Source organism: Rhipicephalus sanguineus, unplaced genomic scaffold (genome assembly GCF_013339695.2).
Source record: "Rhipicephalus sanguineus isolate Rsan-2018 unplaced genomic scaffold, BIME_Rsan_1.4 Seq602, whole genome shotgun sequence".
NCBI lineage: Eukaryota > Metazoa > Arthropoda > Arachnida > Ixodida > Ixodidae > Rhipicephalus > Rhipicephalus sanguineus.
Genome location: NW_023615602.1, coordinates 9,347 through 26,082, shown reverse-complemented (window position 1 = coordinate 26,082; position 16,736 = coordinate 9,347). Strand labels below are relative to the sequence as shown.

Genomic DNA, 16,736 nt, shown 5'->3' with positions numbered 1-16,736 from the left:
CCACCACACAAACAACTTGACAGATCTCAAGAAACAGATTGGAGAAGATTGCAAACCAGAACTTTCCCAAATCCAGTACACCTAAACAGAGTAAATTCCAGACAATACCCAGAAGCGAGCTGTATGCTCTGCAAGCACGAACACGCAGATATGGCACATATCTTATGGAAATGCACACGGATCAGCACAATATACAAAGATGACAACATAGGACCGGACCTTCTCGAGGAGCGATGGCTAAGCGCTCTGACTAGCTCAGAACTACAAGAACAACTGTGGGCAATCCAGCGGGCACGGGCAGTGGTGGAAAGGCTATGCCTCACCGCACATAATGCCCGGGTGGCCTGAGCCCGGGCCGGCAACCTTGCAGGTGTCTTTTTTTCTTAATAAAGTTTTTTCCGTCCGTCCGTCCGTCCGTCACTTGGCAAAGTTCGACCGTAACGGAGCTTGAAAGACAGCTTTGCCGCAATACCGGGGTGTGATGAGGTGAAGCATATTGAAAATCTAGGGACCACTTCCAATCGGACGTTGACTGTCTCTTGGCAAAGTTCGACCGTAACGGAGATTGAAAGGCAGCTTTGCTGCAATATGAGAGTGTAATGAGGTGAAGCATATTGAAAATCTTAAGGGGTCATTTTCAATCGGACGTTGACTGTATTTGTTTTTGAGAAGTTCGAATAGTTCGAATAGTAAAATTCCAGTGCGAATCGAATCGAATAGCAAACAGTATTCGAAAAATATTCAAAATTTCGAATATTCGCACACCCCTAATTAAAACGTGTCTTGTCCATAATCAAGACACATTTATAGCAAATATCGCATATAGCAAAGGAATCGTCATGGACGAGGTTGGATATTGCAGCAACGAAAAGGAAGAATGGACAGTCGTAAAGATAAGTGTTAGAATGAGTTACCAAAGCATTCCAGCCACTACTACTGCACTATGCAGATTTAAAAAAAAAAGTGGAGAGGATGTGAGAAGCAAAACTAAATGTCAACTGTCGTTGCAAATGTAAACTTCTGCATGCAGTCACTGTTCACTGCCCCTTTTTATGTGAGCATGACTGGGGCTTGCAGTGAGTGAACTTGTTGCATGGCTGCAGGTCAGGCACTGGCACACCTGCTGCTGACACCTGCGTCTTCATCTCTTCCCGCTCACTCTTCGCTACGCCGAGCGGCCATTGACCTGATTGGCCGAGGCTTCGCGGTCTGGCAGGCATACATAGATGTGTCCCGTGTGCTGCTTGGTCTGTTTGACCTCTGCTGCGATGCAGACAAGCTGCTCCCCAGGTCAGTGCCTTATCTTGTCTTCTGTTCTAGGCTGCACTGCCTGTCAAGATTGTTTGTAGTCATAGAAGTGCAGCAGAGCAAAATTAGTTTTGAGTAAATACTCTGGAAAGCAGATAAAAGGAAACCAGTGGCAAAAGTGCACAAATATCTGTACGTTAGACATATGGACATGGAACCAAGGAAGAAGTAAAGCTGTCAGCCAGTTTGTACATATGATAACTGAAGATGTAAATAGATAAACTGGAGTCATCAAAAAAGAGTGAGATACACGAATAGTAAAATAGATGCAAATAACAAAAATGAAGATTGCGAAGGCTTACAAATTGCAGGAAGGAAATGCCTTGTATCAACTTGCTACTGAGGCCTAGTTGACAGCTTGGCTCATAGGTATGTGCCCAGGCATTGGGTATGTGCAAGTCGGTATGTTTCACCGGGTATGGGCTCACTTGTTGGTCTTCCATTCGGAATGGAAGTGCCACTGAGTCCCAAAGAAAGAAGTCAACATCAGTCAGACAAGAGATCTCTCAGGTGCCAATGTCTTGACTGTGGGACACTTATTTTTGAGTTTCCTGCATCGACCAAGTCCCTTTGTCAGAAATTTGGCAGCAGAGGCTTATCTCCTGTTTGACTACTCCCACTCTTTATTAAGCGTCAACCTTCTCATAAACCCCCCTGCCTTGTTCAAAAAAGCAGGACGACGGCCCTTTCTTGATAACTTCCACGTCAGCGCCGACCTTAGCAGTGCCACTCTATCCATTCACAGGGTGTCGTACGGGCTGCCGATGACACCGGCGGCAGATTCTTGCCGCACAGCCCGGCAGGCACTGTCCCTGATTGCAACGTCGCGTCCGCCAGTATTCATAACGACGCTGGCACGTGAGGTGCGCCGCTACACCACTCTCGCGCAGGACGCCCAGTCTCTCAACATCTCGCTGCATCAGACAGTGCTGTGCCGTGCGCGCCCTGAGATATTGCGCATTATGGATTTGCTCATCAGCAAGATGGAGGCGAAGTGGCCAAGCTGCTCGCCGAGGCAAGTTGTTGGGATGCCCATTGCTTGGGAAGAATTTAGGCTAATGGAGACTTGCATGACAGTTTTTACTTTCTGGTTCTTGTGGCCTGTAAACTTTAAAATTTTTCTAAACGTTGCAGAATTAATCTAAACGCTGCAGAACTGGAAAGCATTAGAATGAGCTAAACAATTCGCTTTTTATTTGTTTACCAGTTATATGTTTGCTTTTATCTCATGAGGCTGATGCGTCATGACATGATAGTTGTTTGCCTCATCCCTGTGATCACTTTGGCTGTCATAAATAGGCTCAGGTGGAAGAGCTGCGCATATAATGCCCTTGTTTATTTCTTTATGAGTAGGTTCACAAGTTGTGCCATGATAAATATCAATTTCGCTCTGTGTCATAGTGCTATGATAATTTTCAGTGTTGCCGTCCACGTCTGGTGTATTTTGGTATTGGACATAACTGTGTAACTCCTTGTGTGTGTTTCTGCGTTTTAACAGCGGAGCTATTTATGCCAGCCGTTGGTTGTAATCCGTCCCCAGAAAATTATCATCATGAACCAGCACGTGCTATGTTCATCCTCCTCTCTTCATTCTCTTTCTTCTCTTCTGCTTTGTTCACAAAACATGTGCGCCAATTTTAACCGGCGCATGATTCTCATAGCTATGATGGGTAAGAAACGAGTTCAGAGAGAGAGAGAACGAAATTCTTGGCAGAGAAAATTTCTTGAGGCGGGATTCGAACCTGCATACCCACGATCCAAAGGCGAGCATCGTAACCACTCGGCTATCCAGGCACGCGAGCAGAGCATAGCATAGCCTTGTATAATATAGTATAGCAAGCGGGTTGGAAAGGGAAGTTAGGATGAGAGATGTGAGGTGTGTAGGAGGGAAAGTAGGAATGGAGAGAGTAAAGCATCACAGAAAGAATGAGAAAGAGAGAATCAACGAGAGAGAAAAAATAGTGAGAGAAAGAGATAGAAACGGTAAGCGAGAAATAGAGAGAGAAGAAAGGTAAGAAAGACAGAAAGAAAGAGACTCAAAGAAGGAGAGAGAAAAGAAATAGAGAGAGAAAAATATAGAAGAAGGCGGAAGCGAGAAATAGAGACAGAAAGAAGAGAAGAAAGACAAAGAAGATGTAATGAGTGAGAAAGGTAGAGAAAGAAATAAAGAAAGAATCAGCTAGAAAAAGACAAAAAGAGATTAGAAAAACAAAGAAAGAGAAGGAAAGATAGGAAGAAAGAAAAGTAAGCTGCAACAAGGAAGGCCACCCAGTTCCGTTATTCTTTCAGGCTTGGCACCACTAGTGCAAAGCTCTCTTAATTTTTTTTTTTATTGTCATGTTCAGTGTTTTCAGCGTGTAACTGTTTATGTTGATGCATTGCCTTCACTTCGGCAAAGGTGATGGAGATCGTGCTGCACTGCGTCGACCCCACCCAGCTGAAGGCACGCGGGCTCGGCGAACTGTTCCCTCCGATATGCAGGTGCATCCTTCATTTCGCTCTTTTAAGCATACCTATTTTGAGCAGTGTGCGTAACATTGCGTATAGTCATCTAAAGTTTTCACTGCAGTAATTGCAGTATCAATTAAGTCGCCGTTGACCAGTGCAGTGTGATAGGCAGTGGCAATGTACAAACAGGAAGACAGTCAGCAATCACTAGGCTGGGTAAAGTGCTAGTGCACCTCTTATTGAGCTGTAAGATGTCCAGGTAACTAATTGTTCTTATTTTGCATCGTCACGTGTACTGTATTTACCGGTGTATAAGTCGCACCTTTTGTATAAGATGCACCCCCTACTTTTTACTACTTTCCCGGGAAAAAATGATATATAAGACGCACCTCTGTATAAGACGCATCTATTTTTAACTCTGTCAACGTAAAACACGACGACGCACGCAGAGTACATTCATTTCGAAATGCGTAGTCGCACATGGCACTGAATCTCTGTAAGCAGCAGTATAAAACTTCTAAATAACGTCCTAAAACGCAGAAAACCAATATTTATTCCACTGGATTTGAAGCCACATCCTCCGGCGCACTGGCGAAAGTTCTGCCTCGGTTGGCAGCATTGTTCGGTTGCCGTTGTCGGCCTCTGAGTAACTCTTTCACACGGCATTGTAAGCCCGTTGTTGGCGTTGCCTCTACGGCATTATGATGCTTGGCAGGAACACAAACCACATTCGCTCCGCACGGTTAAACCTAGACACACTCATACAAAACGTAAATGGTGACTTGAAGCCGGAAGCTGCGACAACTGCTGGACTGCAGCGAGGTCTCACACGGAAGCTGATGACGATGACAACGAAGTGGTTATTTCATTTTTGAAACTGGTGTTGTGGCTGCTACAATGGCTACAATGAAACGTTGTGGTGCCCTTTTTTTATTTATTGCCTCAGTTCCGCGAGTTTAATGGTTCGTTTAAAAACAAACAATTGGAACAGTACAATAGTGCGCATGACGGTGGTGGCTTTTATTGTGGCCATAATCTCCGCGGCCGCCGTACTGCTTGAACAGCAAGTAGCTGACATCTAAGAACACACCTGCTTCATTGTTATAACAAGGTTAGATATCCTTTTACGAATGCTCTCGCGCTCAGTTTATCATACTTGCGAATGAAATATGGACATATCGGTCTCGCAGGGTTTCATGACTTTTTGCGAATATAAGATGCACCAGCGAATATCAGAAAAAAGGTTCGTCTTATACACTAGAAAATACGGTATTTGATTTTTCTAGTTAATTTTATTTTACTTTCTCTCAAGCTGGCTTGCCCACCATGCAAGTAGAAACTGGGCTAAGTTGTATATTTAGTCACACCTGATTGCAATAAAGTGTTGTTACAAGTCAGTACTTCATCTTCTATTAGCTATTCTGACCAATCTGTTCACTGTATTCTATTACCATAAGTGGCCATCTCCTTTTTTCTCTCTTTCTTGCTATGTCTGCTGGGATCTCTTAGCTTTATTTATTTTTATTTTTTACATTTCCTAACGAGAAACTTAAGGAGCATATAGTTATGCATTTAGTGTATTTCATTATGATGTCTATCATTTAAATTCACATCATAGCTTTGTCTTTCATACTTCTTTCCCTTAAATAATGCATGAACAATACGTACTTGCATGGCTATTCCCAGATTAAATGCTAGCTGCTTTTAGTCAGCTGTGGCTTCAAGATAACTAATCTGTTCACCTTAACCAAATAAAGCTTCTGTTCCTGTGCACATAGGCTGAGACAGGTAGCATCAGCAAGTACTAAGTACGCTTACGGTCCTGGTATACACACGATGTTGTGATATCACTGGCATTGTACGATTTGTATAAATGATGAATTTGAGCAGTGGTGTCATTGCCATGTTCATTTCTTTGGTGATAACTCACGTGCTGTCACAATTGATGACATTATTGCACCTGTAAACATGCTGAGTATGTTTGACACATGATTGCTTTTATTTACATCACGCTGTTGATGTTACAATGATCTCCTTTAAGAAAATGTCTGATGCATGCTTTGCATTTTGCGCAGATTTAACATGGTCAGCTACTGCAAGGCAACGCGGCGCATTGCTGTTGGAGGCAAGAATGGCAACCTCACCATCTTTGAACTGAAGGCCTCAAAGTCGCAGGCATGTCCATTATGGTGTTTTTTTCATGTCTGAGTATCCTTGCAAGTAACTCCTCATTTTGTAACTGCGATCTGTCACCTGTCCTCGATGCAAGCCTTTTCAAACACCAGCAGACTTCATAGGGATCTGAGTAGTATTTATAATACCAGCTTGCTTTTATGCAGCCACTGAATATATATTCACAATCAGACAAATGTTGGGTGATTGGCTGTCCCTTTTGGGGCGCCTTAAAGTCACATCAGTACTGCTTTAAAGTAGAGCTGTGCGAATAGCAATATTTTGGGTGCGAAGCGAATTCGAATATTGAAATGTGTGTGCAAATCGAATCGAATATTTTTCTAATATTTCTCGAATATTTCCAGAATGTTTTTCTAATACTTCGAAGCGAAATTGCAGTTAGAGAGGATTCCGAGCATATTCTTATGAGATAGCAACATGAAAGTGTTTCTTTGTGCTAGGCTGATGAAGCACTGGCAGGGTGGTGTTTCATAGTTGTCTTATCAAGAATGAGGCAATGTAGAGGACGAATTCTATTTATGTACATGATTTGGTGCAACCAAAGTGTTGCCGACAACACTTTACACGTGATAGGCAAAGATGCCATTTCCTCAGCCTCTCCTCCTCTTTCAACTTCTGCGGAAGCCCAACTGATGTGGCGGTCAAGGGTGTGCTCCCTTCAAGTCCGGAGTTCCAAATCTGCCTCGTAGACGTCGATATATAAGAGCATCTGAAATTTTGGATGCTGAAAAGCTTCAGCTTCCGGTTTTTCAGACTTTCTGTCCAAATTTCAGGTCCTAAACAGCATTAACTGAGCCCCCACCTCTGCCACATCTTTCATCTCCATGTTGGAACCAGCGTTTTCTTACATTTGCGACCGTAGCAGAGCTTGAAAGGCAGCTTTGCCGCAATACCGAGGTGTGATGAGGTGAAGCACACTGAAAATCTAGGGACCACTTCTCATCATCATCATCATTTATTTACCCTTAAGGGCCCCTCATGGGGCATTACATAAGGGGGGGGGTAACAATAGGTAACCACGGGTCACAAGGTCACATGACATAAATACTGTTGGAAAAACAAGAAAAAAAATACAGTAAGGGGGAAAAAGCAAGAAAACAATAAAAACATAACATGAAAATGGGAGGGCAGGTATAAACGCGCAAAGAACAGGGCTACTACTCGTCCTCCTGACAGTGGTGCTGTAACAATAAATCTTTGAATTTCACACAGTTAACCTCATTAACAATACCGTCAGGAAGTACATTCCAATCCGATATGGCAGTCGGTAGAAATGATTTGTTGAAGGCGTTAGTTGAACCATGAATGCGTTGAACACTGTGACAATTAAACAGACGTCGTGATGATCTCATGGGCGGCAGGATTAGGCTCTCGCGTAAATGAGGAAAGTTATAATACAGCTTATGGAAAAGGCAAAGACTTGCTATTTGCGACGGGATGCCAAAGGGGTTAGACCAATCGAACTCTTGAACCAATCGAACTCTAATTGGGCGTTGACTGTGTCTTGGCAAAGTTCGACCGTAACAGACCTTGAAAGGCAGCTTTGCCGCAATACTGGGGTGTGATGAGGTGAAGCATATTGAAAAACATGGCTGATCCCTCCGTCATAGGAATCGGTATAACAAGAAAGTGAAACGTGTCTTCACAGAAGTAGTGCTTATTGTGTAGTGATATATGAGAGCTTGTACAATGTCTATTCATGTTTGGCAGCTATAGCACCGTTTGACATGGATGCACCCATGTTGACAGCATGTCTATTGTGATGACTAACGCCCATGATCATGATTAAACCGTTGTGGTAGCTGACGGTGTGAACATATATTTGGACACAGTAAATTGTGAATCCCGCGTAAGGATGATATCAACAAGCTTATAATCAACACTGGTACCCGGTATGCACTTCTTCAAAGCGTCGTCAATTAAGGAGAGAAACGGTACGGTGTGCGCTTTCTAGTAATGGGTAGCCGACACCTGTGCTCATGCATACACTAACACACACTGCGCTTCAGTAAAACGGGAGGTAGAGGTTCGTAGCCTGAGCCGCAAACGCATGCGTCCCGCTGGCCTCTGTCTCGCAGGCGCTGCTCTCGCTTCACCGAGGCACGACGAAATCGCATCCTTTCTGCAACGCGTATTGCAGCAGTTTTGTTAGTCGGTGCTCTCGCAATTGAAGCAGTCGGCAGCGGAGAAATCCCGTTGGTGCACGTGGCAGCTGCACTACTCCGATGAGCCGACGCACGCTAACACGAAGCCAAAGGCAAAGAACGTAACTTCGTCAAGGGTGCCTCGGCAACGCCAGCGCGGCCAGTCTACCTCTCTGGTATCGAGACGCTTTAACCATGACCTCTGATGTCGCATGCAATCTCGGAGTAAGCGCTAGTAAGTGTCGATCGTGAAGCATTACTTCTTTTCACATCTCACAGACGGCAGCACCGCCCCGCTCCGCCCGCCACGAAAGAGAATGTGTGAAGATATAAGGTGCGTTCGCCCTGTGTCTAGTGTCTGCAGAGTTAGCTTAGTCGGTAGGGCGTCGGGCGCTTGCCGTCGCGGCTGCAACGTCGTGGGTTCGATTCCCAGCGGGGTATTTTTTCTTGTTTTTCCTTTCTCGCCTGTTGGCGTCCATTTTATCAACGTCATATCCGTGACGGATGTACTTGGTGGACCCCGGCATAAAACACTTTCGTGTTTAAAAAAATCTAGGGACCACCTTTTAATCGGACGTTGACTGCATCTTGGCAAAGTTCGACCGTAACGGAGCTTGAAAGGCAACTTTGCCGCAATACGCAAGTTGTAATGAGGTGAAGCATATTGAAAATCTGAAGGGGTCGCTTTCAATCGGACATTGACTGTATTTGTTTTTGGGAAGTTCGAATAGTAAAATTCCAGTGCAAATCGAATCGAATAGCAAACACTATTCGAAAAATATTCGAAATTTCGAATATTCGCACACCCTACTATAACGCAGTGTGCCTTTAGTTACATTTCACATTTAAAAAATTTTGACAATGTTAGCATTGTTGTGTTGCATGAAAACCTTGTGTCGTCAAACAGACATGTGGCCTCTGTTCCTATCTTACAAAGAATTCATTCATGAGTATAGTTGAAGGCTTGCAAGAAGAAGAAATTAATTTGGGGCTAGCAGTATCTGAAACAGAGTTTGATAAATCACACTGCTGAAATCTTCTTGTAGTTTTATAGAGGGGCATTTACACTGAGAGCAGTTGGTTGTATTCTGTATAGTAATCGAGAATGTACTGTACTATAGCATATCCATTTACCATTTCTGATGAGACAAGCCTGTCTTGCCCAAGAGTTTGCCTAATTGAGCATTGCAAGAAGCACAAGTGGAAATATCCAAAATATATTGCATACATATTGAGATACTTGTTATGAATGCATTCTGCAAGTTTGAATAGTACAGACATCTAAACAATAGTTTGTAGTGATCACGAGGCACGGACAAGGCATAAGATTGTGTTGTCATATGTGTAACCTTGTGCCATGCTCATTTCATTAACTGTGTGTGGATTTCTCTGCATGTCACTTGTACATGTACTAATACTTGCATCAGGCTGGTTGAATATCTGAATACATCCAATAAACACCCTGAAAATTTCACAGGCGGGCTTGCATATTTATGGGCACATTAGTGAAAACTGCAAAAGCATGCCACCAACCAAAAAACTGCAATTTTGCCTCACTGGCGCAGAGTGTCATGTCCCTGACAGATTATTTTATCAAGCAAATGGTAATAATGTGCAATTCCACCCTCCCCAAGCTTATATGTGGTGTAAAGGTGCTTTTTGAATAGTAGCCAAAGGTTCTGCATGATGATACTGTAAAGTGGCTTGGTGGGCATGCATTAAGTACAGACTCATGCTTGAAAAATGCAGTTCACGAGAGAGCGTTTAGTTGTTATGGCTTGTCATTTTTCATGGGCCCTGCGCTGTGTGGTTGTATGGTTTGTACATTGATTGATCAGGAGACACTGAACATGTAGATTCTTCCTATTGGGCTCTCTCTTATTGAGGTTCTTGTTCTTGGTGCAGGTAACAATGGCCCACACAGCGACCGTGGATGCCTGCACATTCTCCCGGATGGCAAATATTTGGCCACCTATTCCAACGGGGAGAACAAGCTCTGCTTTTGGCAGGTAATGTTGTCACCTATTGTCCGTCTCTCTAGTACCATCACATACGTTTCAGTAGCAGCTCCCGATATCCTCGAAAGTGAGGACAGTTACACATATGTGAAGTATCGGATAGCATGAAATAAATTTCGGATTTTTCTTGTCATGCTGGAATTTATATGAATCAGTTGTCCACTGCGGCAATATTGATTAGACATAAGAATTCTTGCTTCTCGGAATGTTGTATTTCCAGTGAAAAATTTCTGAATTCTCAGCAAGAGCAACTTGCAGTTTCAGTTATTGGCTTACGAGGTTGACGTTGTAAAATGTTTTAATTGCTCTGATTTTGTGGAGATTGGGGTTTCAAAGTATATTTTCCATCATTATCAGTATGCCACTGGTATACATGCATACTAGAGCTGTGCGAATAGCAAAATTTGGGTGCGAAGCGAATTCGAATATTGAAGTGTGAGTCCGAATCGAATATTTTTCAAATATTCTTGAATATTTCTAGATATTTTTCGAATACTTCGAAAGCGAAATTGCAGAAAGAAAGTCGGAGACGATTCCTAAGCATATTCTTATGAGATAGCAACATGAAAGTGTTTCTTTTTGCTAGGTTGATGAAGCACTGGCGGGGTGGTGTTTCATAGTTGTCTTATCAAGAATGAGGCAATGTAGAGGCCAAATTGTATTATGTACATGATTTGGTGCAACCAAAGTGTCTGCGGACAACATTTTACACGTGATAGGCAAAGATGCCATTTTGTCAGCCTCCTCCTCTTTCAGCTTCTGTGGAAGCCCAACTGATGTGGCGGACGTGTGCTCCCTTCAAGTCCGGAGTTCCTAATCTGCCTCGTAGACGTCGATATATAAGAACATCTGAAATTTTGGATGCTATAAAGCTGTCAGCTTCCGATTTTTCGGACTTCCTGCCCAATTTCAGGTCCAAAACCAGCATTAATCGAGTCCCCACCTCTGCTACATCTTCATCTCCATGTTGGAAACCAGCGTTTTCTGGAGTTAATACATTTGCGACCGTAGCGGAGCTTGAAAGGTAGCTTGCCGCAATACCGGGTTGTAAATGAGGTGAAGCATATGAAAAATCTAACGACCGCTTCCAATCGGAACGTTGACTGTCTCTGGCAAAGTTCGACCGTAACGGAGCTTGAAAGACAGCTTTGCCGCAATACCGGGTGTGATGAGGTGAAGCATATTGAAAATCTAGGGACCACCTTCCAATCGGACGTTGACCGTCTCCTGGCAAAGTTCGACCGTAACGGAGCTTGAAAGGCAGCTTTGCTGCAATACGAGATTGTAATGAGGTGAAGCATATTAAAACTCTTAAGGGGTCACTTTTCAATCGGACGTGACCTGTATTTGTTTTTGGGCAGTTCGAATAGTAAAATTTCCAGTGCAAAATCGAATCGAATAGCAACACTATTCGAAAAAATTCGAAATTTCGAATATTCGCACACCTCTAATGCATACTGAAGATTGGTGAGAAGGTACTTGAGCGCAGAACACACAAAATACACAAGAACTGGCCAAGACGAGCGCTCGTCTTGTCCAGTTCTTGTGTATTTGTGTGTTCTGCGCTTCAAGTACCTTCATGGATCAGTACAAACTCGCCCAACTTTCCGTTCTTCTAAACCTGAAGATTGGATTTAACAAAGGTATCTCAGAGTCGAATGTAACTTCCTTGGAGTACATTGGACTCGTTCAGAGCATTAACCCCAATACTAGAGTGCAGTGCTTAAGGTGCCAAAATCTTCAGAAAAGATGAGGTTGCACAGTGTGTGATATGGAGTGGAAAAAAGCCCATTAATCGTAGCCCCCTAAGATTGCCTTCAGTTATAAAAAGCCTTTCATGTGCTTCTCTTTGTGCTTTTCACTAGCAATCGTCCTGTGTGTGGCATCACCAGGGCAAAAGCTGTTGATTGGCGCACCTGGAAGGGACATAAAGTCCATTCGCTAGCACACTTTTGCCATGTATTTGCATGCCCACACTTTTTTTTCCTCATCTCATTCACATTTATTGTGGAAAATGATTTCATCTGCTGTGGGTTTGCACTGAATATGCCCTGGCAACAGTGCGTGGCCTCAAACCGCCAACTTCTGATGACCAGAACTCGATGTTTCTGAGGACAGTGAAATACCCATGTGAAGTTCTGTACTGACAGCGTGCTACATGTCTTTAAAAAAAGTATTTAGAAAGGTGGACAAGGACCACCAGACGAGGAGGGTGGGGAACAAAAGTTAATTAGCAGGAAACTACTAGCTTGCCTTCTAGAAGAATTCAAGGTAATTGTGGTTTAGGGGCCCTTTAAGAGAGGGAAGATGGCAGTGTGGATTAGATGAATGAGTAATTAAATAGTGACTAGGAAAAGTTTGTTAATTATGTTATGCATTTTGATTTCCACCCAATGACAAGATTTTGTGCTATATGCCACGGGCACTTTTTAAAAATTTGTTTAACCGACACTAAAACACTAAAATTGGTGTGCAACTGTAAATTAAGTATAGGGCTTTGTCTGTGAACATTATTTTATATAGCCAGCTAAACTGGTCTAATTACAGACACAGTAGTAGACCGTTGATAACATGCACCAGAGTAGTGAATATTCGCACTATCAGCGGTAAAGTGTTATTTATAACCAAAACAACCTTTTTCAAAGGCTGCACGAATGTTGAGCAACAGCGCACATGTCTGTGGATTGATACATATGAGTGGGGTATTCGCCTCTATTTTAAGTTTCCAATTATTGAAATATTAAGTCCGAGAACTGCGTTACTGATAAAATGAACGCAGGAAAAAAATAGCTACTTTCATGGAAATTGCAGACTAACTTTTTGAACCACCTCGATTATACAGACTTCTCTGCATGACACCGCACTACACAAAACAATGTCGCACTCAAGAAAATTATCTTCAAGACAGAGAACGCATACGGATGATCAGACGACTTGCAGGGAGACAAAAAGGCATGAAAGAGGACAATCTTATTAGGTTGATCACTCTTTCGTGTTTATGTCATATTCATATGCGGCTTCCATGTATAACTGGACACAGACCCAATTAAAGAAGCTAGACGCGGCGATCAAGAAGTCATCAAGAGTGCACTGGGTTCCACTTCGCACAGCACTCACAATTGCTCAAGTTAGGGGTACACAACACGACTATAGAATTGCGGAGGCTCAAGAAAGGTCCAAATAGCAAGACTCTCTACACTTGCACGGGGAGATCGATCCTCAATAGAATCATGATCAACCTGTCATCGACCAGGAGACATACACTAAGGTACCACAGGACTTTGCTGAGAGCATCATCGTATGCCCCTTTGCAAGAAATATGCACCCCACCTTCAACGTCGCCAGACGGGTAGCCCGGGCTAAGGCTTTATTGAAGAAGTTGGATAAAGGAGGCAGGGGGGGCTTGCTTTGTCGACTCAGCCACATATAAAGACCGAACGAAGTTTGCCGCGGTAGTAGTAGACCACCAGGGCAGGTGTACCAACTGCGCCACGGTTTACACTTCCAAACGGAAATCGCTGAACAGGTTGCCATCGCGTTGGCCCTGACGGATGATCGATACACCGAGATATACAGTGATTCAAAACCAGCATCAGAGCCTCAGCAGGGGCAAGATCGCACCACAAGCAGTTCGAATTATTAATAGTAAACAGGTCATTGATACACATTACATATATTGGTTCCCAGCGCACCTTGGATCATTCGATGACATTCCCATGAATCCAAATGAATCGGCCAGCAGCGTTGCCCGCGAACTTACGGACCGGGCCGCTTTTACATATGGTTTTGATTCTGCTGGATTCGAAAATCAACAACGGGATACGCCCACGACTTATAATGAAATTACTAAACATTACTATTTGGGGAGGAGAGAGTTTCCAACCCCCTCACAGTAGACTAACAGAGCACAAGCGGTCACACTTAGACAATTACAGACACAGTCTTATACTCACCAGCACAGGCAAACGCCATGGTACGATATAAAAGATATGGATGCTGTTTGCACGGCATGCAAGAAAGAGTATGCACACTTGAGCATATGCTCTGGGAGTGTGGGTCGCTTGGCCCTGGCATTTCCCGGGAACGGTTACAGGATGATAAAGTCTCACGACCATATTCCCCAAGTCCTGGCTGTCCAGTACGCCCATGACAGGGCTGGGAGGCTTGACCTCCCAGTCCCGACGTGGGATTAGCCAGGCAGGTGGCAACACCCTGTACAGGACGTATAAATAAAGTTATTTCCATCCAATCCATCCCATGTCGAGTTGCGACCAAAATTCCGCATGATGTGCAGTACGTTCAAGCTTTCGGGCGTGTGTGCAATGTCCAGAACATAACTGCGAACCATCATTTAAGTGTTGCAGCTACCACGAAGAGTTTGGTTGACTGTAACAAACTGCAGCATTACAGCTGCTATTGACCAGGTGGCTGGCACTCATTGGGCTGAGCTAGCACGTTGGCATGCTGTCGAGAGAAGCTTGCACTAAACATAGAGATTAGGTGTCGAAGAGATCACACTCGCACAGGGAAGCAAGGGCAGCACACACGAAACTGCTTGTGGCCCGGAGATTAGCCACAGCAACTATCTTGTAAAGCCTGCTAAGCTTGTGAGCCCATGTACTGACAGCACAGGCGAAAAGCTTGGGCAAAGAAAACGATAGACTTAAAATTTGCGGAACATCGCCTGGACTGTGGAGTCAGTCGCATGCGTGATATCTGCACTCTACGACGATGATACTACTTATTTTTCTTGAACAAACATCGGTAACACTCAATCGATGCAGATGCGGGCATGCATTCTATGTGGAGCTGACAAGCAGCCGGTGCCAGGTGGGTTCCGACCACTTGGCTCTGACCCGCCAACAGGCTGGACATTGTCGGCTCCGACCCACAATGTCACCTATGGCCAAGCGGCCAAGCCGGCGCAAAGGCTTCTCGTCGCCTTAGCAACCACACCTTTTCCTCTCTCTGGTCACCCGCGACGCTCAGCTAACTGTGGATTTTTCATTTTTTTATCCCTCGGCTCTTCGTTCATTCGCTCCGCGTCCCTCCTTCCTCTGTCGCCCTCGTTGCTGCCCAACTGGTGCGTCTTTGTTGTGAAGGGCACTCGCCGCCTCACTTGTGGTGAGATTTTCCCAGCAGCCACCTTATAACTCGTACTTCATTTCGGGAGGGAAGGGGGGATCTGCACAATACGCGTTATGCATGGAGTTCTATGGTAGGGTGAGCAGGGAGTCGAAAAAAGCTGCGTATAAGCATTTTATAAGTGGTCTGTACTGTATATCACTTGTTCTGTCTTCACTGTGATACAGTTGAACCCCTTTATAAGAGACACTGATATAAGAGGACACGTGGGGTATAAGAGACACCAGTGTGCTACATAAAAGTAAGGGTTGATAGGAAAATTGCATAACTTAGTACCCTGCTTATAAGAGACACCTCTTATAACAGGCTAAGAATTTCTCCCCCATGCGTGCCTCTTATAAAGGGGTTCAACTGTACCATCATTTGCCAACTGCTGCATTTCTTCTTTCCTCTGCTACAGACGGCATCCGGCCTGTTTGGGCTGGGAAATGCACAAGCCGCGCTGTGTGCGCACCCACACGACGCCCGAACTGCCAGAAAGTGTAGTTGCCAACCCGCTCAAGATGGCACGGCTCGTGTGGGTCACCAGCCGCATCGTCATCCTCATGGTGGCCGACGGCACCGAGCATCGATTCACCCTCTAGTGCACTTCATCCTCGGAAATATATACATATAATCACTCCTATCATTCACTTATATTAAATTCGAATTAACTTATTTTATCCTTACGTAATTTACATTACGTAAGGATTCGTAAACATATTTCGTGCATTTCCAATTCATTTCGTTACGATAAAATGACTACGCTGGCATGTGTTGATAATGGTTGTTTGTAGTACTGCAGCTGTGTGAGACCTTCAGGAAAATTGGCATATCAGAAGTGCTAATCCCCATTTTGTGTAATAATGTCATCTTTTGTAACCTGCAAATGCCAATGTGGTAAATATTTACAGGTTATGCCTACTAGCTGGCTAAGGTTTGACTTGGAGTACTCCAGCACCTCGTTAAAGTGGCGGTAATCACCTGTACTGGCTTAATATACTGTATTTGTATATTGCCACGTGCGTTCTTATCACTTTTGCTGTATTCGGTTTTCCAGCCACAAAGACTGTCAGCAACGCTCGAGCGCGAAACCGCGCCTCATTGTTCGAGCACCTTCGCGATCATTGTAGATCGTTTTGTTAAGATTGCGCGCAAGACGCGCACACTCGAGCTTATTCTAGAATTTGCAGGACAGCCAGCGATAACGCTGGAATATTTGAAGGCACATGTTTAAATGCCGACGCGCTTCACCGCTTGTCAGTTGATCGACGGTCGACGCTCTGTTCGACAGTATCAGTGTATTGCTTAAATGTAAACATTTCGACAGAAGTCTGTCTGGCTGGGTAGAAGAATTAAGAAGTTGAAATACCTCCAGCCACAAATTCTTGGAGGAAACCCGACGTTTCGAGACCGGCTTGGTCTCTTCTTCAGGGGTGACTGTGCTGATCAGGGGGGCTTCGTCGCAGCTTGTTTTTGGCTCCGCCTTTCTTTTTCCCTC

General features: G+C 44.2%; 1 protein-coding gene across 1 annotated transcript in view; it reads left to right on the top strand.

The window, feature by feature from the left end:
* LOC119377890 (WD repeat-containing protein 7-like) overlaps positions 1 to 15,840 on the top strand; it is a 102,221-nt gene extending 86,381 nt beyond the window's left edge. Inside the window, 7 exon segments of the mRNA XM_049411660.1 lie at positions 1,104 to 1,290; positions 2,054 to 2,295; positions 2,298 to 2,323; positions 3,707 to 3,789; positions 5,832 to 5,931; positions 9,999 to 10,102; positions 15,657 to 15,840. Coding sequence (XP_049267617.1) covers positions 1,104 to 1,290; positions 2,054 to 2,295; positions 2,298 to 2,323; positions 3,707 to 3,789; positions 5,832 to 5,931; positions 9,999 to 10,102; positions 15,657 to 15,840 — 926 coding nt within the window.
* The last annotated feature ends 896 nt before the right edge of the window (positions 15,841 to 16,736 follow it).